Below are 25,819 nucleotides of genomic sequence, written 5' to 3' on the forward strand. Positions count from 1 at the left end.
GGAGCAGACGCAGTGGACCTTGGGTGAGCGGATTCTGCACAGCAGGGCCAAGCACGATGGACGGCCACATCTCCTGTCCTCTCGATGTCCCGGCCGCTGATGGCACCGAGCTGACCGCTGTCCCTGAGACCACGAAGGCTGTGTTGGGAATGAGCACCTCCTCCGGGCCCCAGGCCAAGAGCATCACTGGGGTATTTGTGGAGGCCTCCAGCCAGGCCCAGAGTCTCTACACGGCCATGAAGCGGGGCCTCCTGTCCAGTGAGCTTGGGCTGGTTCTGCTGGAGGCCCAGGCCGCCACCGGGGGCCTCGTGGACCCCACGCAGGGCCGTTTACTCTCTGTGTCCGAGGCCGTGCAGCAGGGCCTGGTAGGCCTGGGGCTGAAGGAAAGGCTGCTGGCCGCGGAGCGGGCGGTCACAGGGTACCCCGACCCCTACGGCGGCGGGAAGCTGGCCCTCTTCCAGGCCATTGGGAAGGAGGTGGTGGGGCGAGCACAGGGGTACAGCTGGCTGGAAGCCCAGCTGGCCACCGGGGGCCTGGTGGACCCCATTCGGGGTGGGCGAGTAGCCCCGGAGCTGGCCTGCCAGCAGGGCCTCCTGGACCAGGAGACATGGCGTGTCCTGGCAGAGGGCAAGCCGAGCACCAGCACCCCTGGCTTCCAGGACCCCAACACCGGAGAGTGGCTGTCCTACAGCAGTCTGCTGGGCAGGTGTGTGAGAGCCCCCGGCACTGGGCTGGCCCTTCTGCCCCTCAAAACCACGTTCCACAGCCTGTGCGGGGCGGTGAGCTTGGCAGAGCTGCGGGAGGCAGGCATCCTGGATGGGGACACCGCCCGGGGCCTTCGGGAGGGCAAGCTGTCGGTGTCGGACGTGAGCGCCCGGGCCGCCGTGAGGCGCTACCTGCAGGGCACGGGCAGCGTGGCCGGGGTCGTCCTGCTGCCCTCTGGCCGCAAGAAGAGCTTCTTCCAGGCTGTCACCGAGCACCTGCTCCCAATGGCCACGGCGCTCCCGCTCTTGGAGGCTCAGGCTGCCACCTGCACGCTGGTGGACCCAGGCACCGGCCAGCGGCTGCGGGTAGATGAGGCTGTCAGGTCTGGCCTGCTCGGCCCGGAGCTCCACGGGCAGCTCCTGCTGGCAGAGCAGGCGGTGACGGGCTACCACGACCCCTTCAGCGGCACGCGGGTCCCCCTCTTCCAGGCCATGAAAAAGGAGCTGGTGGACAGGCCCCTGGCGCTGCGACTCCTGGATGCCCAGCTGGCCACGGGGGGGCTCGTGTGTCCAGCCCGCAGGCTCCGTCTGCCCCTGGAGGCCGCCCTGCACTCCGGATGCCTGGACGAAGAGACACAGCAGTGTGTCTCCCGGGCCACTGGCTTCTCGGACCCCAGCACGCAGGAGAGACTTGGCTATGGGCAGCTGATGGCCCGATGTGTCACTGACCCAGAGACAGGGCTGGCCTTCCTTCCGCTCTCAGATGGCACCCTTGGAGGGGAGCCGCAAGGACTCCCATTCATCGACCACAGCACCCGGCAGGCCTTGAGTGAGGCCATGGCCACCGTCTCCGTGGGCCAGTTCCAGGGCCGGCCGGTGTCTCTCTGGGAGCTGCTCTTCTCCGAGCCCATCCCCGCAGAGCAGAGGGCAGCCCTGGCCCAGCGGCACCGGGAGGGCGCCATCTCGGCGGAGGAACTGGCAGCGGCGCTGAGGGCCATCCTTGAGCACGCTGCGGCCACGGCCAAGACCACCTTCGCTGGACTGAGGGGGCCTGTGACGCCCGCGGAGCTGCTAGAAGCCGGGATCATCGAGCAGGACACGTACGAGCGTCTGGAGCGAGGTCAGACCACAGCCCGGGAAGTGGGCAGGCTGGACCCTGTGCAGAAATACCTGGAAGGGACCGGGTGCGTCGCCGGCCTGCTGCTGCCCAGCTCCCAGGAACGGCTCAGCATCTACGAGGCTCGCGGGAGGGGGCTTCTCAGGCATGGCACGGCCCTCATCCTCCTGGAGGCGCAGGCGGCCACGGGCTTCATCCTTAACCCGAAGGAGAACAAGAGATACTCCGTGGGGGAGGCCCTGAGGGCCGGCCTCATCGGGCCCGACGTGTTCGCAAAGCTGCTGTCGGCGGAGCGCGCCGTCACCGGCTACACCGACCCCTACACGGGGGAGCAGATCTCCCTCTTCCAGGCCATGCAGAAGGACCTGATCGTCCGCGACCACGGCCTCCGCCTGCTGGAAGCGCAGATCGCCACGGGCGGCATCATCGACCCGGTGCACAGCCACCGGCTGCCCGTGGACGTGGCCTACCGGCGCGGCTACTTCGACGAGGACATGAACCGCGTCCTGGCGGACCCGAGCGACGACACCAAGGGCTTCTTCGACCCCAACACGCACGAGAACCTCACGTACCTGCAGCTCCTGGAGCGCTGCGTGGAGGACCCCGAGACGGGGCTGCGCCTGCTGCCGCTGAGCCGCCCGCAGCCGCTGCTGGTGGACAGCGCCACCCGGCAGGCCTTCCGGAGCCTGCTGCTGTCTGTGAGGTTCGGGCGGTTCCAGGGACAGAGCGTCTCGGCATGGGAGCTCATCAACTCCGAGTGCTTCGGCGAGCGGCAGCGGAGGCAGGTGCTGCGGGACTACGGGCAGCGCAGGCTCTCGCTGCCGCAGGTGGCGCGGCTGCTGGGGAGAGCGACGGCGAGGTGGGTGGACGTCCCGCTGCCCATGGCGTGCGCGCCGCGGGGCCGCGTCAGCGCCTACCAGCTCTGGGAAGCCCAGATCATCGACCAAGAGCTCCTGGACCGGGTGCTGGCGGGCACGGTCAGCCCCGAGGCGCTCCTCCGCATGGACAGCGTGCAGCGGGCCCTGCGCGGCTCCGGGGCCGTGGGCGGCGTGCTGCTGCGGCCCTCCGGCCGGCGGCTCAGCCTCTACGCGGCCGCGAAGCAGCAGCTGCTGTGCCCAGGCGTGGCGCTAGCCCTGCTGGAGGCCCAGGCGGCCACTGGGGCCCTTCTCGACCCCCACGGTCCGGAGCCCCTGTCAGTGGACGAGGCTGTGCGCAGGGGGCTGGTGGGGCCCGAACTCTACAACAGGCTGAGGCGGGCGGAGGGCGCTGTCACTGGCTGCAGGGACCCCTTTTCTGGGGAGCGGGTGTCCTTGTTCCAGGCCATGAAGAAGGGCCTCGTCCCCACAGAGCAGGCGGCCCGCCTCCTGGAGGCCCAGGTGGCCACAGGCGGAGTCATTGACCCCACAGGCCACTACCGTCTCCCCATGCCCGTGGCCGCCCAGCGCAGCTACATTGACCAGGAGACAGAGACGGCCTTGTGCGGCTGCCCCGAGACCTTCCCCACGCCAGATGGCCGGGGCCGCACCAGCTACGCCCGGCTCCTGGAGCAATGTGTGAGGGACGAGGCTTCTGGCCTTCATTTCCTGCCCCTGCCCGAAAACGCTGCTGCGGCCCCCTCCGACGAGCAGGTCCGGGAGACCCTGCAGGCCACGCAGGGGGCTGAGGACGGCACGTCCCTCTGGGAGCTCCTGTGCTCCCGCCACTTCTCGGACGAGCAGCGGCAAAGCCTCTTGGAGGACTTCAAGGCGGGAAAGACCACTACCCAGCAGCTCCAGGACACTGTGCGGAAGTGGGTGCGGGAGGCAGAGCTCCCGGCGCAGGCTCAGGTCACAGTGCCCGGCCCCCGGGGGGAGGTTCCTGCCGTCTGGCTGCTGGCCGCCGGCATCATCCCCCGGGAGACCCTGGCGGCGCTGGCTCAGGGCACGCAATCGCCTGCCGAGGTTGCTGGGCAGCCCGCCGTGAAGGCCTGCCTCTGGGGTACGGGCTGCGTGGCTGGTGTGCTACTGCAGCCGTCGGGGACCAAGGTCAGCATCGGCCAGGCCGTGACAGACGGCCTCTTGCCTGAGGGCCTGGGACGAAGGCTGCTGGAGGCCCAGGTGGCATCTGGCTCCCTCATCGACCCTCTGACCAAGCAGAGACTCTCCGTGCAAGCTGCCGTCAAAGCCGGCCTGGTGGGTGTGGCGTTGCACGAGCAGCTGCGACAAGCCGAGAGGGCCGTGGTTGGGTACACGGACCCCTACTCGGGGGGTTCCCTCTCACTGTGGCAGGCCATGGAGAAGGGGCTAGTGCCCCGAAGCGAGGGCCTCCCCCTCCTACAGGTGCAGTTGGCCACAGGGGGTGCCATGGACCCTGTCCACGGGGTGCACCTGCCCGAGGCGGCGGCCTGCAGGCTTGGCCTCCTGGACCAGCAGGTCAGCCGGGGGCTAACCTCCACCGCTGAGGACAGCAAGTTCTTCTTCGACCCCAGCGCCCAGGACATGGTGACATATAGCCAGCTCAAGGAGCGCTGTGTCCTGGACACGGACACCGGCCTGTGGCTGCTTCCGCTCGCCCAGGACAAGGTGCTGAAGGTGGACGAGCACTTGGTGGTGGCTCTGAGAGCCATGAAGGTCCCTGTTGGCACCGGCAGGTTCAAAGGCCTCAGTGTGTCACTGTGGGACCTGCTGCACTCAGAGTACATCGACGTCCACACACGGCGGGAGCTGGTGGCCCTCTGCCAGTCTGGGAGGGCCACGGCCCTTCGGCATGTGGCTGCAGCCGTCACTGCCCTGGTTGAGTCCTCAGAGACACAGCCCGCAAAGGTCACCTTTAGAGGACTCCGGAAGCTGGTGTCAGCCAGTGACTTGTTCAGGTCACGGCTGATTGACAAGGAGACGCTGGACGCGCTGACCCAGGGGACGAGGACGGTGCAGGAGGTGACGGAGAGGAGCAGCGTGAAGCAATACCTAGAGGGCGGCAACTTCATTGCCGGCGTCCTCGTCCAGGGCACGGGGGAGAAGATGAGCATCTCCGAGGCCCTGAGGAGGGGCGTCCTGCGGCCCGGCACGGCCCTGGTGCTGCTGGAGGCGCAGGCGGCCACGGGCTTCCTCATCGACCCCGTGCGCAACCGGAGGCTGACGGTGGAGGAAGCATTCGCGGCGGGGATGTTCGGCAGGGAGACCTACCAGAAGCTGCTGTCGGCGGAGCGCGCCGTCACCGGCTACACCGACCCCTACACGGGGGAGCAGATCTCCCTCTTCCAGGCCATGCAGAAGGACCTGATCGTCCGCGACCACGGCATCCGCCTGCTGGAGGCGCAGATCGCCACGGGCGGCATCATCGACCCGGTGCACAGCCACCGGCTGCCCGTGGACGTGGCCTACCGGCGCGGCTACTTCGACGAGGACATGAACCGCGTCCTGGCGGACCCGAGCGACGACACCAAGGGCTTCTTCGACCCCAACACGCACGAGAACCTCACGTACCTGCAGCTGCTCGAGCGCTGCGTGCTCGACCCCGACACGGGGCTCTACATGCTGCAAATTGTGAAGAAAGGAGAAACCTACGTTTATATCGACGAAGCCACAAGACAACAGCTCAAGTCCCAAACCACAAAAATGCAAGTGGGGAGGTTTGCCAATCAGACGGTCTCCTTCTGGGACCTGCTGTCCTCCGTGTACTTCACAGAGGAAAGGAAACGGGAGCTCGTCCACGAGTACAGAGTCCAGAACACATCCCTAGAGCAGCTGCTGGAGATCATCACCGCGACAGTGCAAGAAACAGAGAAGCGATACCAAGGCATGAAGGTGACAGCCATTGGCGGGGAGGTGACCGCCACAGAGCTGTTCAACTCTGAAATCCTTGATGAAAAGACCCTGGATGCCCTGCCTGGGGGGACATCTGGGGGGCAGGACCTCAGCAGGCTGGTGCAAGTGAGGCCCTATCTGGAAGGGACCGGCTGCATCGCGGGGGTGGTGCTACCCTCCACCCAAGAGGTGATGAGCTTTTACGAAGCCAGCAGGGAGGGACTCATCCCCATGGGGTTTGCGGCTCAGCTGCTGGAGGCTCAGGCAGCCACAGGCTTTCTGCTGGATCCCTGCAGCCACAAGAAGTTCTCCGTGCAGCAGGCCTTGGCTGAGGGCCTGGTGGGTGAGGACTTGCAGACGAGGCTTCTAGAGGCTGAGAAGGCCGCCCGAGGCTATGCAGACCCAGCCACGGGAGACACAATCTCCCTGTTCCAGGCGATGCAGAGGAAGGTTGTCCAAAGAGAGGAAGCGCTGCGACTGCTAGAGGTACAGGTGGCCACGGGGGGCGCCATCGACCCCCTGCACCACCACCGCCTCCCGCTGCACGTGGCCTACAGACGCGGCTGTCTGCACCCGGACATCTACCCGCTCGTCGCAGATCAGAAGCGTATGAACAGAAGGTTTGTGGATCCAAACACTCAGGAGAGGGTCACATACCAACAGCTACAGGAAAGGAGCCAGGAAGGAGCAGGGATAGGTTGGGCTGTCTTCCCGCTAGTCGGGGAAAGCCAGACCACTGCCTATGTCGACGAGGCCACGAGGAGGGCCCTGGAGGCCGAGAGAGTGGAGGTCCCGGTTGGAAGGTACAAGGACCAAAGGCCGTCGCTCTGGGAGCTGCTCAACTCGGAGTACGTGACACACGAGACGAAGCTCCAGCTGGTGAGGGACTATAAAAGAGACACGGCCAGGGCATTGGAAAAGGTAGTAAACGTGATTTTAGAATTAATAGAGGAGAAGGAAAAGAGCAAAAAGGAACTATGGTTCCCAGGGATCAGAAAACACATCACTGCATCGGAACTCCTCCAAGCAGACATCCTCAACAAAGAGGTGTTGGCGGACCTGGCCCAGGGCACCAAGACGCCGCAGGAGGTGACGGAGATGGACTCGGTCAAGCGCTACCTGCAGGGCACGAGCTGCATCGCGGGCGTGCTGCTGCCCGCCAAGGACGAGCCCGGGCGGCAGGAGAAGATGAGCATTTACCAGGCCATGTGGAAGGGCGTCCTGCGGCCCGGCACGGCCCTGGTGCTGCTGGAGGCGCAGGCGGCCACGGGCTTCGTCATCGACCCCGTGCGCAACCGGAGGCTGACGGTGGAGGAGGCGGTGGCCGCGGGCGTGGTGGGCGGCGAGATCCGGGAGAAGCTGCTGTCGGCGGAGCGCGCCGTCACCGGCTACACCGACCCCTACACGGGGGAGCAGATCTCCCTCTTCCAGGCCATGCAGAAGGACCTGATCGTCCGCGACCACGGCATCCGCCTGCTGGAGGCGCAGATCGCCACGGGCGGCATCATCGACCCGGTGCACAGCCACCGGCTGCCCGTGGACGTGGCCTACCGGCGCGGCTACTTCGACGAGGACATGAACCGCGTCCTGGCGGACCCGAGCGACGACACCAAGGGCTTCTTCGACCCCAACACGCACGAGAACCTCACGTACGTGCAGCTGCTGCGTCGCTGCGTGCTGGACCCCGACACGGGGCTCTACATGCTGCAGCTGGCCGGCCGGGGCTCCGCCGTGCACCAGCTGAGCGAGGAGCTGCGCGGCGCCCTGCGTGACGCCCAAGTGGCGCCGGGCCGTGGCGTGCTCCAGGGCCAGAGCGTCTCCGTCTGGGAGCTCCTGTTCTACCGGGAGGTGCCCGAGGGCCTGCGGCAGGACCTGCTGCGCCGGTACGGGGCGGGCGCGCTGACCGTGCAGGAGGTGGGCGATGCCCTCGCCTCGCTGCTGGCCGGTGCCAGCACCGACGGGAGCGCGAGCCCCAGCCCGGTCCCCCCGGACCCCCGCGGGGCCCTGCGTGCCGCCACCATGGAGGTCAAGGTGGGCCGCCTGCGGGGGCCGGCGGTGCCCGTGTGGGACGTGCTGGCGTCCAGCTACGTGAGCGGCGCCACGCGGGAGCAGCTGCTGGCCGGCTTCGGCTCGGGGACGCTGGGCTTGCCGGCGCTGACCCGCCGGCTGACCACCATCATCGAGGAGGCGGAGGCGGCCGGCGGGCCCGATCGCGGGCAGGAGGAGGGCCGGCCCGCGGGGCGCGGTGGCGGGGACGGCAACGTGGGGCCGTCCCCGGGCCAGGCCCCCGCCGAGCCCACCGCCGGCGGCCCCCAGGAGCAGGCCCTGCGAGCCGTCCCCATGGAGGTGCACGTCGGCCAGTTCCGGGGGCAGCGGCCCTCCGTGTGGGACGTCCTCTTCTCCTCCTACCTGAGCCGGGCCCGCCGGGACGAGCTCCTGGCCCAGCACGCGGCCGGCGCCCTGGCCGTGCCCGCCCTGGTGGCCGTCCTCACCCAGGCCATCGAGGAGGCGGAGGAGCGGCTGAGCAAGGTGTCCTTCCGGGGCCTGAGGCGCCAGGTGTCCGCCTCCGAGCTGCACACGTCCGGGATCCTGGGCCCCGAGACCCTGCGGGACCTGGCCCAGGGCACCAGGACGCCGCAGGAGGTGACGGAGATGGACTCGGTCAAGCGCTACCTGCAGGGCACGAGCTGCATCGCGGGCGTGCTGCTGCCCGCCAAGGACGAGCCCGGGCGGCAGGAGAAGATGAGCATTTACCAGGCCATGTGGAAGGGCGTCCTGCGGCCCGGCACGGCCCTGGTGCTGCTGGAGGCGCAGGCGGCCACGGGCTTCGTCATCGACCCCGTGCGCAACCGGAGGCTGACGGTGGAGGAGGCGGTGGCCGCGGGCGTGGTGGGCGGCGAGATCCGGGAGAAGCTGCTGTCGGCGGAGCGCGCCGTCACCGGCTACACCGACCCCTACACGGGGGAGCAGATCTCCCTCTTCCAGGCCATGCAGAAGGACCTGATCGTCCGCGACCACGGCATCCGCCTGCTGGAGGCGCAGATCGCCACGGGCGGCATCATCGACCCGGTGCACAGCCACCGGCTGCCCGTGGACGTGGCCTACCGGCGCGGCTACTTCGACGAGGACATGAACCGCGTCCTGGCGGACCCGAGCGACGACACCAAGGGCTTCTTCGACCCCAACACGCACGAGAACCTCACGTACGTGCAGCTGCTGCGTCGCTGCGTGCTGGACCCCGACACGGGGCTCTACATGCTGCAGCTGGCCGGCCGGGGCTCCGCCGTGCACCAGCTGAGCGAGGAGCTGCGCGGCGCCCTGCGTGACGCCCAAGTGGCGCCGGGCCGTGGCGTGCTCCAGGGCCAGAGCGTCTCCGTCTGGGAGCTCCTGTTCTACCGGGAGGTGCCCGAGGGCCTGCGGCAGGACCTGCTGCGCCGGTACGGGGCGGGCGCGCTGACCGTGCAGGAGGTGGGCGATGCCCTCGCCTCGCTGCTGGCCGGTGCCAGCACCGACGGGAGCGCGAGCCCCAGCCCGGTCCCCCCGGACCCCCGCGGGGCCCTGCGTGCCGCCACCATGGAGGTCAAGGTGGGCCGCCTGCGGGGGCCGGCGGTGCCCGTGTGGGACGTGCTGGCGTCCAGCTACGTGAGCGGCGCCACGCGGGAGCAGCTGCTGGCCGGCTTCGGCTCGGGGACGCTGGGCTTGCCGGCGCTGACCCGCCGGCTGACCACCATCATCGAGGAGGCGGAGGCGGCCGGCGGGCCCGATCGCGGGCAGGAGGAGGGCCGGCCCGCGGGGCGCGGTGGCGGGGACGGCGACGTGGGGCCGTCCCCGGGCCAGGCCCCCGCCGAGCCCACCGCCGGCGGCCCCCAGGAGCAGGCCCTGCGAGCCGTCCCCATGGAGGTGCACGTCGGCCAGTTCCGGGGGCAGCGGCCCTCCGTGTGGGACGTCCTCTTCTCCTCCTACCTGAGCCGGGCCCGCCGGGATGAGCTCCTGGCCCAGCACGCGGCCGGCGCCCTGGCCGTGCCCGCCCTGGTGGCCGTCCTCACCCAGGCCATCGAGGAGGCGGAGGAGCGGCTGAGCAAGGTGTCCTTCCGGGGCCTGAGGCGCCAGGTGTCCGCCTCCGAGCTGCACACGTCCGGGATCCTGGGCCCCGAGACCCTGCGGGACCTGGCCCAGGGCACCAGGACGCCGCAGGAGGTGACGGAGATGGACTCGGTCAAGCGCTACCTGCAGGGCACGAGCTGCATCGCGGGCGTGCTGCTGCCCGCCAAGGACGAGCCCGGGCGGCAGGAGAAGATGAGCATTTACCAGGCCATGTGGAAGGGCGTCCTGCGGCCCGGCACGGCCCTGGTGCTGCTGGAGGCGCAGGCGGCCACGGGCTTCGTCATCGACCCCGTGCGCAACCGGAGGCTGACGGTGGAGGAGGCGGTGGCCGCGGGCGTGGTGGGCGGCGAGATCCGGGAGAAGCTGCTGTCGGCGGAGCGCGCCGTCACCGGCTACACCGACCCCTACACGGGGGAGCAGATCTCCCTCTTCCAGGCCATGCAGAAGGACCTGATCGTCCGCGACCACGGCATCCGCCTGCTGGAGGCGCAGATCGCCACGGGCGGCATCATCGACCCGGTGCACAGCCACCGGCTGCCCGTGGACGTGGCCTACCGGCGCGGCTACTTCGACGAGGACATGAACCGCGTCCTGGCGGACCCGAGCGACGACACCAAGGGCTTCTTCGACCCCAACACGCACGAGAACCTCACGTACGTGCAGCTGCTGCGTCGCTGCGTGCTGGACCCCGACACGGGGCTCTACATGCTGCAGCTGGCCGGCCGGGGCTCCGCCGTGCACCAGCTGAGCGAGGAGCTGCGCGGCGCCCTGCGTGACGCCCAAGTGGCGCCGGGCCGTGGCGTGCTCCAGGGCCAGAGCGTCTCCGTCTGGGAGCTCCTGTTCTACCGGGAGGTGCCCGAGGGCCTGCGGCAGGACCTGCTGCGCCGGTACGGGGCGGGCGCGCTGACCGTGCAGGAGGTGGGCGATGCCCTCGCCTCGCTGCTGGCCGGTGCCAGCACCGACGGGAGCGCGAGCCCCAGCCCGGTCCCCCCGGACCCCCGCGGGGCCCTGCGTGCCGCCACCATGGAGGTCAAGGTGGGCCGCCTGCGGGGGCCGGCGGTGCCCGTGTGGGACGTGCTGGCGTCCAGCTACGTGAGCGGCGCCACGCGGGAGCAGCTGCTGGCCGGCTTCGGCTCGGGGACGCTGGGCTTGCCGGCGCTGACCCGCCGGCTGACCACCATCATCGAGGAGGCGGAGGCGGCCGGCGGGCCCGATCGCGGGCAGGAGGAGGGCCGGCCCGCGGGGCGCGGTGGCGGGGACAGCGACGTGGGGCCGTCCCCGGGCCAGGCCCCCGCCGAGCCCACCGCCGGCGGCCCCCAGGAGCAGGCCCTGCGAGCCGTCCCCATGGAGGTGCACGTCGGCCAGTTCCGGGGGCAGCGGCCCTCCGTGTGGGACGTCCTCTTCTCCTCCTACCTGAGCCGGGCCCGCCGGGATGAGCTCCTGGCCCAGCACGCGGCCGGCGCCCTGGCCGTGCCCGCCCTGGTGGCCGTCCTCACCCAGGCCATCGAGGAGGCGGAGGAGCGGCTGAGCAAGGTGTCCTTCCGGGGCCTGAGGCGCCAGGTGTCCGCCTCCGAGCTGCACACGTCCGGGATCCTGGGCCCCGAGACCCTGCGGGACCTGGCCCAGGGCACCAGGACGCCGCAGGAGGTGACGGAGATGGACTCGGTCAAGCGCTACCTGCAGGGCACGAGCTGCATCGCGGGCGTGCTGCTGCCCGCCAAGGACGAGCCCGGGCGGCAGGAGAAGATGAGCATTTACCAGGCCATGTGGAAGGGCGTCCTGCGGCCCGGCACGGCCCTGGTGCTGCTGGAGGCGCAGGCGGCCACGGGCTTCGTCATCGACCCCGTGCGCAACCGGAGGCTGACGGTGGAGGAGGCGGTGGCCGCGGGCGTGGTGGGCGGCGAGATCCGGGAGAAGCTGCTGTCGGCGGAGCGCGCCGTCACCGGCTACACCGACCCCTACACGGGGGAGCAGATCTCCCTCTTCCAGGCCATGCAGAAGGACCTGATCGTCCGCGACCACGGCATCCGCCTGCTGGAGGCGCAGATCGCCACGGGCGGCATCATCGACCCGGTGCACAGCCACCGGCTGCCCGTGGACGTGGCCTACCGGCGCGGCTACTTCGACGAGGACATGAACCGCGTCCTGGCGGACCCGAGCGACGACACCAAGGGCTTCTTCGACCCCAACACGCACGAGAACCTCACGTACGTGCAGCTGCTGCGTCGCTGCGTGCTGGACCCCGACACGGGGCTCTACATGCTGCAGCTGGCCGGCCGGGGCTCCGCCGTGCACCAGCTGAGCGAGGAGCTGCGCGGCGCCCTGCGTGACGCCCAAGTGGCGCCGGGCCGTGGCGTGCTCCAGGGCCAGAGCGTCTCCGTCTGGGAGCTCCTGTTCTACCGGGAGGTGCCCGAGGGCCTGCGGCAGGACCTGCTGCGCCGGTACGGGGCGGGCGCGCTGACCGTGCAGGAGGTGGGCGATGCCCTCGCCTCGCTGCTGGCCGGTGCCAGCACCGACGGGAGCGCGAGCCCCAGCCCGGTCCCCCCGGACCCCCGCGGGGCCCTGCGTGCCGCCACCATGGAGGTCAAGGTGGGCCGCCTGCGGGGGCCGGCGGTGCCCGTGTGGGACGTGCTGGCGTCCAGCTACGTGAGCGGCGCCACGCGGGAGCAGCTGCTGGCCGGCTTCGGCTCGGGGACGCTGGGCTTGCCGGCGCTGACCCGCCGGCTGACCACCATCATCGAGGAGGCGGAGGCGGCCGGCGGGCCCGATCGCGGGCAGGAGGAGGGCCGGCCCGCGGGGCGCGGTGGCGGGGACGGCGACGTGGGGCCGTCCCCGGGCCAGGCCCCCGCCGAGCCCACCGCCGGCGGCCCCCAGGAGCAGGCCCTGCGAGCCGTCCCCATGGAGGTGCACGTCGGCCAGTTCCGGGGGCAGCGGCCCTCCGTGTGGGACGTCCTCTTCTCCTCCTACCTGAGCCGGGCCCGCCGGGACGAGCTCCTGGCCCAGCACGCGGCCGGCGCCCTGGCCGTGCCCGCCCTGGTGGCCGTCCTCACCCAGGCCATCGAGGAGGCGGAGGAGCGGCTGAGCAAGGTGTCCTTCCGGGGCCTGAGGCGCCAGGTGTCCGCCTCCGAGCTGCACACGTCCGGGATCCTGGGCCCCGAGACCCTGCGGGACCTGGCCCAGGGCACCAGGACGCCGCAGGAGGTGACGGAGATGGACTCGGTCAAGCGCTACCTGCAGGGCACGAGCTGCATCGCGGGCGTGCTGCTGCCCGCCAAGGACGAGCCCGGGCGGCAGGAGAAGATGAGCATTTACCAGGCCATGTGGAAGGGCGTCCTGCGGCCCGGCACGGCCCTGGTGCTGCTGGAGGCGCAGGCGGCCACGGGCTTCGTCATCGACCCCGTGCGCAACCGGAGGCTGACGGTGGAGGAGGCGGTGGCCGCGGGCGTGGTGGGCGGCGAGATCCGGGAGAAGCTGCTGTCGGCGGAGCGCGCCGTCACCGGCTACACCGACCCCTACACGGGGGAGCAGATCTCCCTCTTCCAGGCCATGCAGAAGGACCTGATCGTCCGCGACCACGGCATCCGCCTGCTGGAGGCGCAGATCGCCACGGGCGGCATCATCGACCCGGTGCACAGCCACCGGCTGCCCGTGGACGTGGCCTACCGGCGCGGCTACTTCGACGAGGACATGAACCGCGTCCTGGCGGACCCGAGCGACGACACCAAGGGCTTCTTCGACCCCAACACGCACGAGAACCTCACGTACGTGCAGCTGCTGCGTCGCTGCGTGCTGGACCCCGACACGGGGCTCTACATGCTGCAGCTGGCCGGCCGGGGCTCCGCCGTGCACCAGCTGAGCGAGGAGCTGCGCGGCGCCCTGCGTGACGCCCAAGTGGCGCCGGGCCGTGGCGTGCTCCAGGGCCAGAGCGTCTCCGTCTGGGAGCTCCTGTTCTACCGGGAGGTGCCCGAGGGCCTGCGGCAGGACCTGCTGCGCCGGTACGGGGCGGGCGCGCTGACCGTGCAGGAGGTGGGCGATGCCCTCGCCTCGCTGCTGGCCGGTGCCAGCACCGACGGGAGCGCGAGCCCCAGCCCGGTCCCCCCGGACCCCCGCGGGGCCCTGCGTGCCGCCACCATGGAGGTCAAGGTGGGCCGCCTGCGGGGGCCGGCGGTGCCCGTGTGGGACGTGCTGGCGTCCAGCTACGTGAGCGGCGCCACGCGGGAGCAGCTGCTGGCCGGCTTCGGCTCGGGGACGCTGGGCTTGCCGGCGCTGACCCGCCGGCTGACCACCATCATCGAGGAGGCGGAGGCGGCCGGCGGGCCCGATCGCGGGCAGGAGGAGGGCCGGCCCGCGGGGCGCGGTGGCGGGGACGGCGACGTGGGGCCGTCCCCGGGCCAGGCCCCCGCCGAGCCCACCGCCGGCGGCCCCCAGGAGCAGGCCCTGCGAGCCGTCCCCATGGAGGTGCACGTCGGCCAGTTCCGGGGGCAGCGGCCCTCCGTGTGGGACGTCCTCTTCTCCTCCTACCTGAGCCGGGCCCGCCGGGACGAGCTCCTGGCCCAGCACGCGGCCGGCGCCCTGGCCGTGCCCGCCCTGGTGGCCGTCCTCACCCAGGCCATCGAGGAGGCGGAGGAGCGGCTGAGCAAGGTGTCCTTCCGGGGCCTGAGGCGCCAGGTGTCCGCCTCCGAGCTGCACACGTCCGGGATCCTGGGCCCCGAGACCCTGCGGGACCTGGCCCAGGGCACCAGGACGCCGCAGGAGGTGACGGAGATGGACTCGGTCAAGCGCTACCTGCAGGGCACGAGCTGCATCGCGGGCGTGCTGCTGCCCGCCAAGGACGAGCCCGGGCGGCAGGAGAAGATGAGCATTTACCAGGCCATGTGGAAGGGCGTCCTGCGGCCCGGCACGGCCCTGGTGCTGCTGGAGGCGCAGGCGGCCACGGGCTTCGTCATCGACCCCGTGCGCAACCGGAGGCTGACGGTGGAGGAGGCGGTGGCCGCGGGCGTGGTGGGCGGCGAGATCCGGGAGAAGCTGCTGTCGGCGGAGCGCGCCGTCACCGGCTACACCGACCCCTACACGGGGGAGCAGATCTCCCTCTTCCAGGCCATGCAGAAGGACCTGATCGTCCGCGACCACGGCATCCGCCTGCTGGAGGCGCAGATCGCCACGGGCGGCATCATCGACCCGGTGCACAGCCACCGGCTGCCCGTGGACGTGGCCTACCGGCGCGGCTACTTCGACGAGGACATGAACCGCGTCCTGGCGGACCCGAGCGACGACACCAAGGGCTTCTTCGACCCCAACACGCACGAGAACCTCACGTACGTGCAGCTGCTGCGTCGCTGCGTGCTGGACCCCGACACGGGGCTCTACATGCTGCAGCTGGCCGGCCGGGGCTCCGCCGTGCACCAGCTGAGCGAGGAGCTGCGCGGCGCCCTGCGTGACGCCCAAGTGGCGCCGGGCCGTGGCGTGCTCCAGGGCCAGAGCGTCTCCGTCTGGGAGCTCCTGTTCTACCGGGAGGTGCCCGAGGGCCTGCGGCAGGACCTGCTGCGCCGGTACGGGGCGGGCGCGCTGACCGTGCAGGAGGTGGGCGATGCCCTCGCCTCGCTGCTGGCCGGTGCCAGCACCGACGGGAGCGCGAGCCCCAGCCCGGTCCCCCCGGACCCCCGCGGGGCCCTGCGTGCCGCCACCATGGAGGTCAAGGTGGGCCGCCTGCGGGGGCCGGCGGTGCCCGTGTGGGACGTGCTGGCGTCCAGCTACGTGAGCGGCGCCACGCGGGAGCAGCTGCTGGCCGGCTTCGGCTCGGGGACGCTGGGCTTGCCGGCGCTGACCCGCCGGCTGACCACCATCATCGAGGAGGCGGAGGCGGCCGGCGGGCCCGATCGCGGGCAGGAGGAGGGCCGGCCCGCGGGGCGCGGTGGCGGGGACGGCGACGTGGGGCCGTCCCCGGGCCAGGCCCCCGCCGAGCCCACCGCCGGCGGCCCCCAGGAGCAGGCCCTGCGAGCCGTCCCCATGGAGGTGCACGTCGGCCAGTTCCGGGGGCAGCGGCCCTCCGTGTGGGACGTCCTCTTCTCCTCCTACCTGAGCCGGGCCCGCCGGGACGAGCTCCTGGCCCAGCACGCGGCCGGCGCCCTGGCCGTGCCCGCCCTGGTGGCCGTCCTCACCCAGGCCATCGAGGAGGCGGAGGAGCGGCTGAGCAAGGTGTCCTTCCGGGGCCTGAGGCGCCAGGTGTCCGCCTCCGAGCTGCACACGTCCGGGATCCTGGGCCCCGAGACCCTGCGGGACCTGGCCCAGGGCACCAGGACGCCGCAGGAGGTGACGGAGATGGACTCGGTCAAGCGCTACCTGCAGGGCACGAGCTGCATCGCGGGCGTGCTGCTGCCCGCCAAGGACGAGCCCGGGCGGCAGGAGAAGATGAGCATTTACCAGGCCATGTGGAAGGGCGTCCTGCGGCCCGGCACGGCCCTGGTGCTGCTGGAGGCGCAGGCGGCCACGGGCTTCGTCATCGACCCCGTGCGCAACCGGAGGCTGACGGTGGAGGAGGCGGTGGCCGCGGGCGTGGTGGGCGGCGAGATCCGGGAGAAGCTGCTGTCGGCGGAGCGCGCCGTCACCGGCTACACCGACCCCTACACGGGGGAGCAGATCTCCCTCTTCCAGGCCATGCAGAAGGACCTGATCGTCCGCGACCACGGCATCCGCCTGCTGGAGGCGCAGATCGCCACGGGCGGCATCATCGACCCGGTGCACAGCCACCGGCTGCCCGTGGACGTGGCCTACCGGCGCGGCTACTTCGACGAGGACATGAACCGCGTCCTGGCGGACCCGAGCGACGACACCAAGGGCTTCTTCGACCCCAACACGCACGAGAACCTCACGTACGTGCAGCTGCTGCGTCGCTGCGTGCTGGACCCCGACACGGGGCTCTACATGCTGCAGCTGGCCGGCCGGGGCTCCGCCGTGCACCAGCTGAGCGAGGAGCTGCGCGGCGCCCTGCGTGACGCCCAAGTGGCGCCGGGCCGTGGCGTGCTCCAGGGCCAGAGCGTCTCCGTCTGGGAGCTCCTGTTCTACCGGGAGGTGCCCGAGGGCCTGCGGCAGGACCTGCTGCGCCGGTACGGGGCGGGCGCGCTGACCGTGCAGGAGGTGGGCGATGCCCTCGCCTCGCTGCTGGCCGGTGCCAGCACCGACGGGAGCGCGAGCCCCAGCCCGGTCCCCCCGGACCCCCGCGGGGCCCTGCGTGCCGCCACCATGGAGGTCAAGGTGGGCCGCCTGCGGGGGCCGGCGGTGCCCGTGTGGGACGTGCTGGCGTCCAGCTACGTGAGCGGCGCCACGCGGGAGCAGCTGCTGGCCGGCTTCGGCTCGGGGACGCTGGGCTTGCCGGCGCTGACCCGCCGGCTGACCACCATCATCGAGGAGGCGGAGGCGGCCGGCGGGCCCGATCGCGGGCAGGAGGAGGGCCGGCCCGCGGGGCGCGGTGGCGGGGACGGCGACGTGGGGCCGTCCCCGGGCCAGGCCCCCGCCGAGCCCACCGCCGGCGGCCCCCAGGAGCAGGCCCTGCGAGCCGTCCCCATGGAGGTGCACGTCGGCCAGTTCCGGGGGCAGCGGCCCTCCGTGTGGGACGTCCTCTTCTCCTCCTACCTGAGCCGGGCCCGCCGGGACGAGCTCCTGGCCCAGCACGCGGCCGGCGCCCTGGCCGTGCCCGCCCTGGTGGCCGTCCTCACCCAGGCCATCGAGGAGGCGGAGGAGCGGCTGAGCAAGGTGTCCTTCCGGGGCCTGAGGCGCCAGGTGTCCGCCTCCGAGCTGCACACGTCCGGGATCCTGGGCCCCGAGACCCTGCGGGACCTGGCCCAGGGCACCAGGACGCCGCAGGAGGTGACGGAGATGGACTCGGTCAAGCGCTACCTGCAGGGCACGAGCTGCATCGCGGGCGTGCTGCTGCCCGCCAAGGACGAGCCCGGGCGGCAGGAGAAGATGAGCATTTACCAGGCCATGTGGAAGGGCGTCCTGCGGCCCGGCACGGCCCTGGTGCTGCTGGAGGCGCAGGCGGCCACGGGCTTCGTCATCGACCCCGTGCGCAACCGGAGGCTGACGGTGGAGGAGGCGGTGGCCGCGGGCGTGGTGGGCGGCGAGATCCGGGAGAAGCTGCTGTCGGCGGAGCGCGCCGTCACCGGCTACACCGACCCCTACACGGGGGAGCAGATCTCCCTCTTCCAGGCCATGCAGAAGGACCTGATCGTCCGCGACCACGGCATCCGCCTGCTGGAGGCGCAGATCGCCACGGGCGGCATCATCGACCCGGTGCACAGCCACCGGCTGCCCGTGGACGTGGCCTACCGGCGCGGCTACTTCGACGAGGACATGAACCGCGTCCTGGCGGACCCGAGCGACGACACCAAGGGCTTCTTCGACCCCAACACGCACGAGAACCTCACGTACGTGCAGCTGCTGCGTCGCTGCGTGCTGGACCCCGACACGGGGCTCTACATGCTGCAGCTGGCCGGCCGGGGCTCCGCCGTGCACCAGCTGAGCGAGGAGCTGCGCGGCGCCCTGCGTGACGCCCAAGTGGCGCCGGGCCGTGGCGTGCTCCAGGGCCAGAGCGTCTCCGTCTGGGAGCTCCTGTTCTACCGGGAGGTGCCCGAGGGCCTGCGGCAGGACCTGCTGCGCCGGTACGGGGCGGGCGCGCTGACCGTGCAGGAGGTGGGCGATGCCCTCGCCTCGCTGCTGGCCGGTGCCAGCACCGACGGGAGCGCGAGCCCCAGCCCGGTCCCCCCGGACCCCCGCGGGGCCCTGCGTGCCGCCACCATGGAGGTCAAGGTGGGCCGCCTGCGGGGGCCGGCGGTGCCCGTGTGGGACGTGCTGGCGTCCAGCTACGTGAGCGGCGCCACGCGGGAGCAGCTGCTGGCCGGCTTCGGCTCGGGGACGCTGGGCTTGCCGGCGCTGACCCGCCGGCTGACCACCATCATCGAGGAGGCGGAGGCGGCCGGCGGGCCCGATCGCGGGCAGGAGGAGGGCCGGCCCGCGGGGCGCGGTGGCGGGGACGGCGACGTGGGGCCGTCCCCGGGCCAGGCCCCCGCCGAGCCCACCGCCGGCGGCCCCCAGGAGCAGGCCCTGCGAGCCGTCCCCATGGAGGTGCACGTCGGCCAGTTCCGGGGGCAGCGGCCCTCCGTGTGGGACGTCCTCTTCTCCTCCTACCTGAGCCGGGCCCGCCGGGATGAGCTCCTGGCCCAGCACGCGGCCGGCGCCCTGGCCGTGCCCGCCCTGGTGGCCGTCCTCACCCAGGCCATCGAGGAGGCGGAGGAGCGGCTGAGCAAGGTGTCCTTCCGGGGCCTGAGGCGCCAGGTGTCCGCCTCCGAGCTGCACACGTCCGGGATCCTGGGCCCCGAGACCCTGCGGGACCTGGCCCAGGGCACCAGGACGCCGCAGGAGGTGACGGAGATGGACTCGGTCAAGCGCTACCTGCAGGGCACGAGCTGCATCGCGGGCGTGCTGCTGCCCGCCAAGGACGAGCCCGGGCGGCAGGAGAAGATGAGCATTTACCAGGCCATGTGGAAGGGCGTCCTGCGGCCCGGCACGGCCCTGGTGCTGCTGGAGGCGCAGGCGGCCACGGGCTTCGTCATCGACCCCGTGCGCAACCGGAGGCTGACGGTGGAGGAGGCGGTGGCCGCGGGCGTGGTGGGCGGCGAGATCCGGGAGAAGCTGCTGTCGGCGGAGCGCGCCGTCACCGGCTACACCGACCCCTACACGGGGGAGCAGATCTCCCTCTTCCAGGCCATGCAGAAGGACCTGATCGTCCGCGACCACGGCATCCGCCTGCTGGAGGCGCAGATCGCCACGGGCGGCATCATCGACCCGGTGCACAGCCACCGGCTGCCCGTGGACGTGGCCTACCGGCGCGGCTACTTCGACGAGGACATGAACCGCGTCCTGGCGGACCCGAGCGACGACACCAAGGGCTTCTTCGACCCCAACACGCACGAGAACCTCACGTACGTGCAGCTGCTGCGTCGCTGCGTGCTGGACCCCGACACGGGGCTCTACATGCTGCAGCTGGCCGGCCGGGGCTCCGCCGTGCACCAGCTGAGCGAGGAGCTGCGCGGCGCCCTGCGTGACGCCCAAGTGGCGCCGGGCCGTGGCGTGCTCCAGGGCCAGAGCGTCTCCGTCTGGGAGCTCCTGTTCTACCGGGAGGTGCCCGAGGGCCTGCGGCAGGACCTGCTGCGCCGGTACGGGGCGGGCGCGCTGACCGTGCAGGAGGTGGGCGATGCCCTCGCCTCGCTGCTGGCCGGTGCCAGCACCGACGGGAGCGCGAGCCCCAGCCCGGTCCCCCCGGACCCCCACGGGGCCCTGCGTGCCGCCACCATGGAGGTCAAGGTGGGCCGCCTGCGGGGGCCGGCGGTGCCCGTGTGGGACGTGCTGGCGTCCAGCTACGTGAGCGGCGCCACGCGGGAGCAGCTGCTGGCCGGCTTCGGCTCGGGGACGCTGGGCTTGCCGGCGCTGACCCGCCGGCTGACCACCATCATCGAGGAGGCGGAGGCGGCCGGCGGGCCCGATCGCGGGCAGGAGGAGGGCCGGCCCGCGGGGCGCGGTGGCGGGGACGGCGACGTGGGGCCGTCCCCGGGCCAGGCCCCCGCCGAGCCCACCGCCGGCGGCCCCCAGGAGCAGGCCCTGCGAGCCGTCCCCATGGAGGTGCACGTCGGCCAGTTCCGGGGGCAGCGGCCCTCCGTGTGGGACGTCCTCTTCTCCTCCTACCTGAGCCGGGCCCGCCGGGACGAGCTCCTGGCCCAGCACGCGGCCGGCGCCCTGGCCGTGCCCGCCCTGGTGGCCGTCCTCACCCAGGCCATCGAGGAGGCGGAGGAGCGGCTGAGCAAGGTGTCCTTCCGGGGCCTGAGGCGCCAGGTGTCCGCCTCCGAGCTGCACACGTCCGGGATCCTGGGCCCCGAGACCCTGCGGGACCTGGCCCAGGGCACCAGGACGCCGCAGGAGGTGACGGAGATGGACTCGGTCAAGCGCTACCTGCAGGGCACGAGCTGCATCGCGGGCGTGCTGCTGCCCGCCAAGGACGAGCCCGGGCGGCAGGAGAAGATGAGCATTTACCAGGCCATGTGGAAGGGCGTCCTGCGGCCCGGCACGGCCCTGGTGCTGCTGGAGGCGCAGGCGGCCACGGGCTTCGTCATCGACCCCGTGCGCAACCGGAGGCTGACGGTGGAGGAGGCGGTGGCCGCGGGCGTGGTGGGCGGCGAGATCCGGGAGAAGCTGCTGTCGGCGGAGCGCGCCGTCACCGGCTACACCGACCCCTACACGGGGGAGCAGATCTCCCTCTTCCAGGCCATGCAGAAGGACCTGATCGTCCGCGACCACGGCATCCGCCTGCTGGAGGCGCAGATCGCCACGGGCGGCATCATCGACCCGGTGCACAGCCACCGGCTGCCCGTGGACGTGGCCTACCGGCGCGGCTACTTCGACGAGGACATGAACCGCGTCCTGGCGGACCCGAGCGACGACACCAAGGGCTTCTTCGACCCCAACACGCACGAGAACCTCACGTACGTGCAGCTGCTGCGTCGCTGCGTGCTGGACCCCGACACGGGGCTCTACATGCTGCAGCTGGCCGGCCGGGGCTCCGCCGTGCACCAGCTGAGCGAGGAGCTGCGCGGCGCCCTGCGTGACGCCCAAGTGGCGCCGGGCCGTGGCGTGCTCCAGGGCCAGAGCGTCTCCGTCTGGGAGCTCCTGTTCTACCGGGAGGTGCCCGAGGGCCTGCGGCAGGACCTGCTGCGCCGGTACGGGGCGGGCGCGCTGACCGTGCAGGAGGTGGGCGATGCCCTCGCCTCGCTGCTGGCCGGTGCCAGCACCGACGGGAGCGCGAGCCCCAGCCCGGTCCCCCCGGACCCCCGCGGGGCCCTGCGTGCCGCCACCATGGAGGTCAAGGTGGGCCGCCTGCGGGGGCCGGCGGTGCCCGTGTGGGACGTGCTGGCGTCCAGCTACGTGAGCGGCGCCACGCGGGAGCAGCTGCTGGCCGGCTTCGGCTCGGGGACGCTGGGCTTGCCGGCGCTGACCCGCCGGCTGACCACCATCATCGAGGAGGCGGAGGCGGCCGGCGGGCCCGATCGCGGGCAGGAGGAGGGCCGGCCCGCGGGGCGCGGTGGCGGGGACGGCGACGTGGGGCCGTCCCCGGGCCAGGCCCCCGCCGAGCCCACCGCCGGCGGCCCCCAGGAGCAGGCCCTGCGAGCCGTCCCCATGGAGGTGCACGTCGGCCAGTTCCGGGGGCAGCGGCCCTCCGTGTGGGACGTCCTCTTCTCCTCCTACCTGAGCCGGGCCCGCCGGGACGAGCTCCTGGCCCAGCACGCGGCCGGCGCCCTGGCCGTGCCCGCCCTGGTGGCCGTCCTCACCCAGGCCATCGAGGAGGCGGAGGAGCGGCTGAGCAAGGTGTCCTTCCGGGGCCTGAGGCGCCAGGTGTCCGCCTCCGAGCTGCACACGTCCGGGATCCTGGGCCCCGAGACCCTGCGGGACCTGGCCCAGGGCACCAGGACGCCGCAGGAGGTGACGGAGATGGACTCGGTCAAGCGCTACCTGCAGGGCACGAGCTGCATCGCGGGCGTGCTGCTGCCCGCCAAGGACGAGCCCGGGCGGCAGGAGAAGATGAGCATTTACCAGGCCATGTGGAAGGGCGTCCTGCGGCCCGGCACGGCCCTGGTGCTGCTGGAGGCGCAGGCGGCCACGGGCTTCGTCATCGACCCCGTGCGCAACCGGAGGCTGACGGTGGAGGAGGCGGTGGCCGCGGGCGTGGTGGGCGGCGAGATCCGGGAGAAGCTGCTGTCGGCGGAGCGCGCCGTCACCGGCTACACCGACCCCTACACGGGGGAGCAGATCTCCCTCTTCCAGGCCATGCAGAAGGACCTGATCGTCCGCGACCACGGCATCCGCCTGCTGGAGGCGCAGATCGCCACGGGCGGCATCATCGACCCGGTGCACAGCCACCGGCTGCCCGTGGACGTGGCCTACCGGCGCGGCTACTTCGACGAGGACATGAACCGCGTCCTGGCGGACCCGAGCGACGACACCAAGGGCTTCTTCGACCCCAACACGCACGAGAACCTCACGTACGTGCAGCTGCTGCGTCGCTGCGTGCTGGACCCCGACACGGGGCTCTACATGCTGCAGCTGGCCGGCCGGGGCTCCGCCGTGCACCAGCTGAGCGAGGAGCTGCGCGGCGCCCTGCGTGACGCCCAAGTGGCGCCGGGCCGTGGCGTGCTCCAGGGCCAGAGCGTCTCCGTCTGGGAGCTCCTGTTCTACCGGGAGGTGCCCGAGGGCCTGCGGCAGGACCTGCTGCGCCGGTACGGGGCGGGCGCGCTGACCGTGCAGGAGGTGGGCGATGCCCTCGCCTCGCTGCTGGCCGGTGCCAGCACCGACGGGAGCGCGAGCCCCAGCCCGGTCCCCCCGGACCCCCGCGGGGCCCTGCGTGCCGCCACCATGGAGGTCAAGGTGGGCCGCCTGCGGGGGCCGGCGGTGCCCGTGTGGGACGTGCTGGCGTCCAGCTACGTGAGCGGCGCCACGCGGGAGCAGCTGCTGGCCGGCTTCGGCTCGGGGACGCTGGGCTTGCCGGCGCTGACCCGCCGGCTGACCACCATCATCGAGGAGGCGGAGGCGGCCGGCGGGCCCGATCGCGGGCAGGAGGAGGGCCGGCCCGCGGGGCGCGGTGGCGGGGACGGCGACGTGGGGCCGTCCCCGGGCCAGGCCCCCGCCGAGCCCACCGCCGGCGGCCCCCAGGAGCAGGCCCTGCGAGCCGTCCCCATGGAGGTGCACGTCGGCCAGTTCCGGGGGCAGCGGCCCTCCGTGTGGGACGTCCTCTTCTCCTCCTACCTGAGCCGGGCCCGCCGGGACGAGCTCCTGGCCCAGCACGCGGCCGGCGCCCTGGCCGTGCCCGCCCTGGTGGCCGTCCTCACCCAGGCCATCGAGGAGGCGGAGGAGCGGCTGAGCAAGGTGTCCTTCCGGGGCCTGAGGCGCCAGGTGTCCGCCTCCGAGCTGCACACGTCCGGGATCCTGGGCCCCGAGACCCTGCGGGACCTGGCCCAGGGCACCAGGACGCCGCAGGAGGTGACGGAGATGGACTCGGTCAAGCGCTACCTGCAGGGCACGAGCTGCATCGCGGGCGTGCTGCTGCCCGCCAAGGACGAGCCCGGGCGGCAGGAGAAGATGAGCATTTACCAGGCCATGTGGAAGGGCGTCCTGCGGCCCGGCACGGCCCTGGTGCTGCTGGAGGCGCAGGCGGCCACGGGCTTCGTCATCGACCCCGTGCGCAACCGGAGGCTGACGGTGGAGGAGGCGGTGGCCGCGGGCGTGGTGGGCGGCGAGATCCGGGAGAAGCTGCTGTCGGCGGAGCGCGCCGTCACCGGCTACACCGACCCCTACACAGGGGAGCAGATCTCCCTCTTCCAGGCCATGCAGAAGGACCTGATCGTCCGCGACCACGGCATCCGCCTGCTGGAGGCGCAGATCTCCACGGGCGGCATCATCGACCCGGTGCACAGCCACCGGCTGCCCGTGGACGTGGCCTACCGGCGCGGCTACTTCGACGAGGACATGAACCGCGTCCTGGCGGACCCGAGCGACGACACCAAGGGCTTCTTCGACCCCAACACGCACGAGAACCTCACTTACATGGAGCTTCTCCAGAGAGCTACTCTGGACCCAGAGACGGGGCTGCTATTTCTGTCTCTTAGTTGAGTTAGGATGGTTTTCTTTTGTGTTGTGTCAATTATGGCCATAATGCTGTATTTCTGTAATGTCGAAAATTCCCAATCTTTTTGGTTCATCTGTCCCCCTTGTTTTATATGTCTGTTGACAAAGCAGTCCCTTCCAGTTTCTCCAGTGTCCTCCAGTTGCCCTCCTGGCGTAATAGGAGCAGGGTCTCGTTCTTGCTTTTCACATGTACCCCTGCATTGTTTACCTGTGAAATTTTAGTTAGTGTATCTTGGTGTAGATATTGTAAACTTTTCTGATAAACTTTGTTGCAGCTGAGGCTCTCTGCTCAGCGGGGAGCCTGCTTCCTCCTCTCTCTCTGCCTGCCTCTCTGCCTACTTGTGATCTCTGTCTGTCAAATAAATAAATAAAATCTTTAAAATAAGAGGTCTTTCCCTTCGGGGTTTTTCTTTTTTTTTTTTTTTTTTTTTGGCAATTGTTATTCTCCTGTGCTCATGAAATGCATTCCCAGAGATTTCAGAGGTGCTCTCCTGCTTGTGGACTCATTTCTTTTCCATCAGTGGTCCGCCGCTCCTGGGATTCCTGTGGTGGCCGTGCTCTGTGCTGTGTGTCCCGTGAGGGTCCGTCTGAAGCTGTTTCTCGGCCCTGTCTCTTGTTGCGTGTGTGCTCTCGTGAGTTTGTGGCTAGCATGGTTCGCCCTCTGTTCTTCATAATTTACAGTGAAAGGTTCATGTTTATACACGAAGGTCTTTTTTTTTTTAAGGAAACCAGCCCTTTTCTCCCAGCTGGGCCTACAGGTTGTTTTGTTTTTTGTTTTTTTTTAAGATTTTACTTATTATTTGATAAAGACACAGGGAGAGAGGGAACACAAGCATGGGGAGTGGGAGAGGGAGAAGCAGGCTCCCCGCTGAGCAGGGAGCCCCATGCGGGGCTCAATCACAGGACCCCAGGATCATGACCCGAGTCGAAGGGAGATGCTTAATGACTGAGCCCCCCAGGCGCCCCCACAAATGTGTCTTCAGATTTTTGAGTGTTCAGATGTTTTAAATGTAGAGATAAGACAGTAAACAATTTTTTTTAAACCACGTGACAAACGTAGGGCAGCAGGGAGCTGCACTTAGCATATCCTGTGTGAATGGTGCAGGTCTTAGAGCGTGAGCCCTGGAAGGTTCTAGAATTTCTGTCCTTAATTGAAGGGTGTCTCGTTGGGACACGGGGCACATCCTTCCCGGTCTCTCTCTTCAGTACAGAGAGTTGTGAGCAGCAGAGGGACACCCTGGTCGTGCCTCCTGGTGCTGGGTGGCAGCTGGAACGCGGGGCAGCGGCTGCAGTGGCCCTGATGAGCTCACAGGTCACATGGGGACGAAAGCAGGAGGGGGTGGAAGGGGTGAGATGTCATCTGGGGCAACATGGGGGGAGTGTCC

General features: G+C 70.7%; 1 protein-coding gene across 1 annotated transcript; it reads left to right on the plus strand.

The window, feature by feature from the left end:
- On the plus strand, positions 1-24,800 carry LOC123950507 (epiplakin-like). The gene is made up of 2 exons (XM_046018332.1): positions 1-6,668; positions 6,705-24,800. The coding sequence occupies exons 1-2, from the start codon at positions 57-59 to the stop codon at positions 24,417-24,419; spliced, it is 24,327 nt and encodes an 8,108-aa protein (XP_045874288.1). The 5' UTR covers positions 1-56; the 3' UTR covers positions 24,420-24,800.
- Positions 24,801-25,819: the final 1,019 nt, after the last annotated feature.

The sequence above is a fragment of the Meles meles genome, chromosome 1 (genome assembly GCF_922984935.1).
Source record: "Meles meles chromosome 1, mMelMel3.1 paternal haplotype, whole genome shotgun sequence".
NCBI classification, from domain to species: Eukaryota; Metazoa; Chordata; class Mammalia; order Carnivora; family Mustelidae; genus Meles; species Meles meles.

Coding starts and splice junctions, on each gene's coding strand:
- LOC123950507 (XM_046018332.1), top strand. CDS start 57: ATGGACGGCCACATCTCCTGTCCTCTCGATGTCCCGGCCGCTGATGGC. Junction 6,669..6,704: donor AAGAGGTGTTGGCGGACCTG/GCCCAGGGCACC, acceptor GAGGTGACGGAG/ATGGACTCGGTCAAGCGCTA.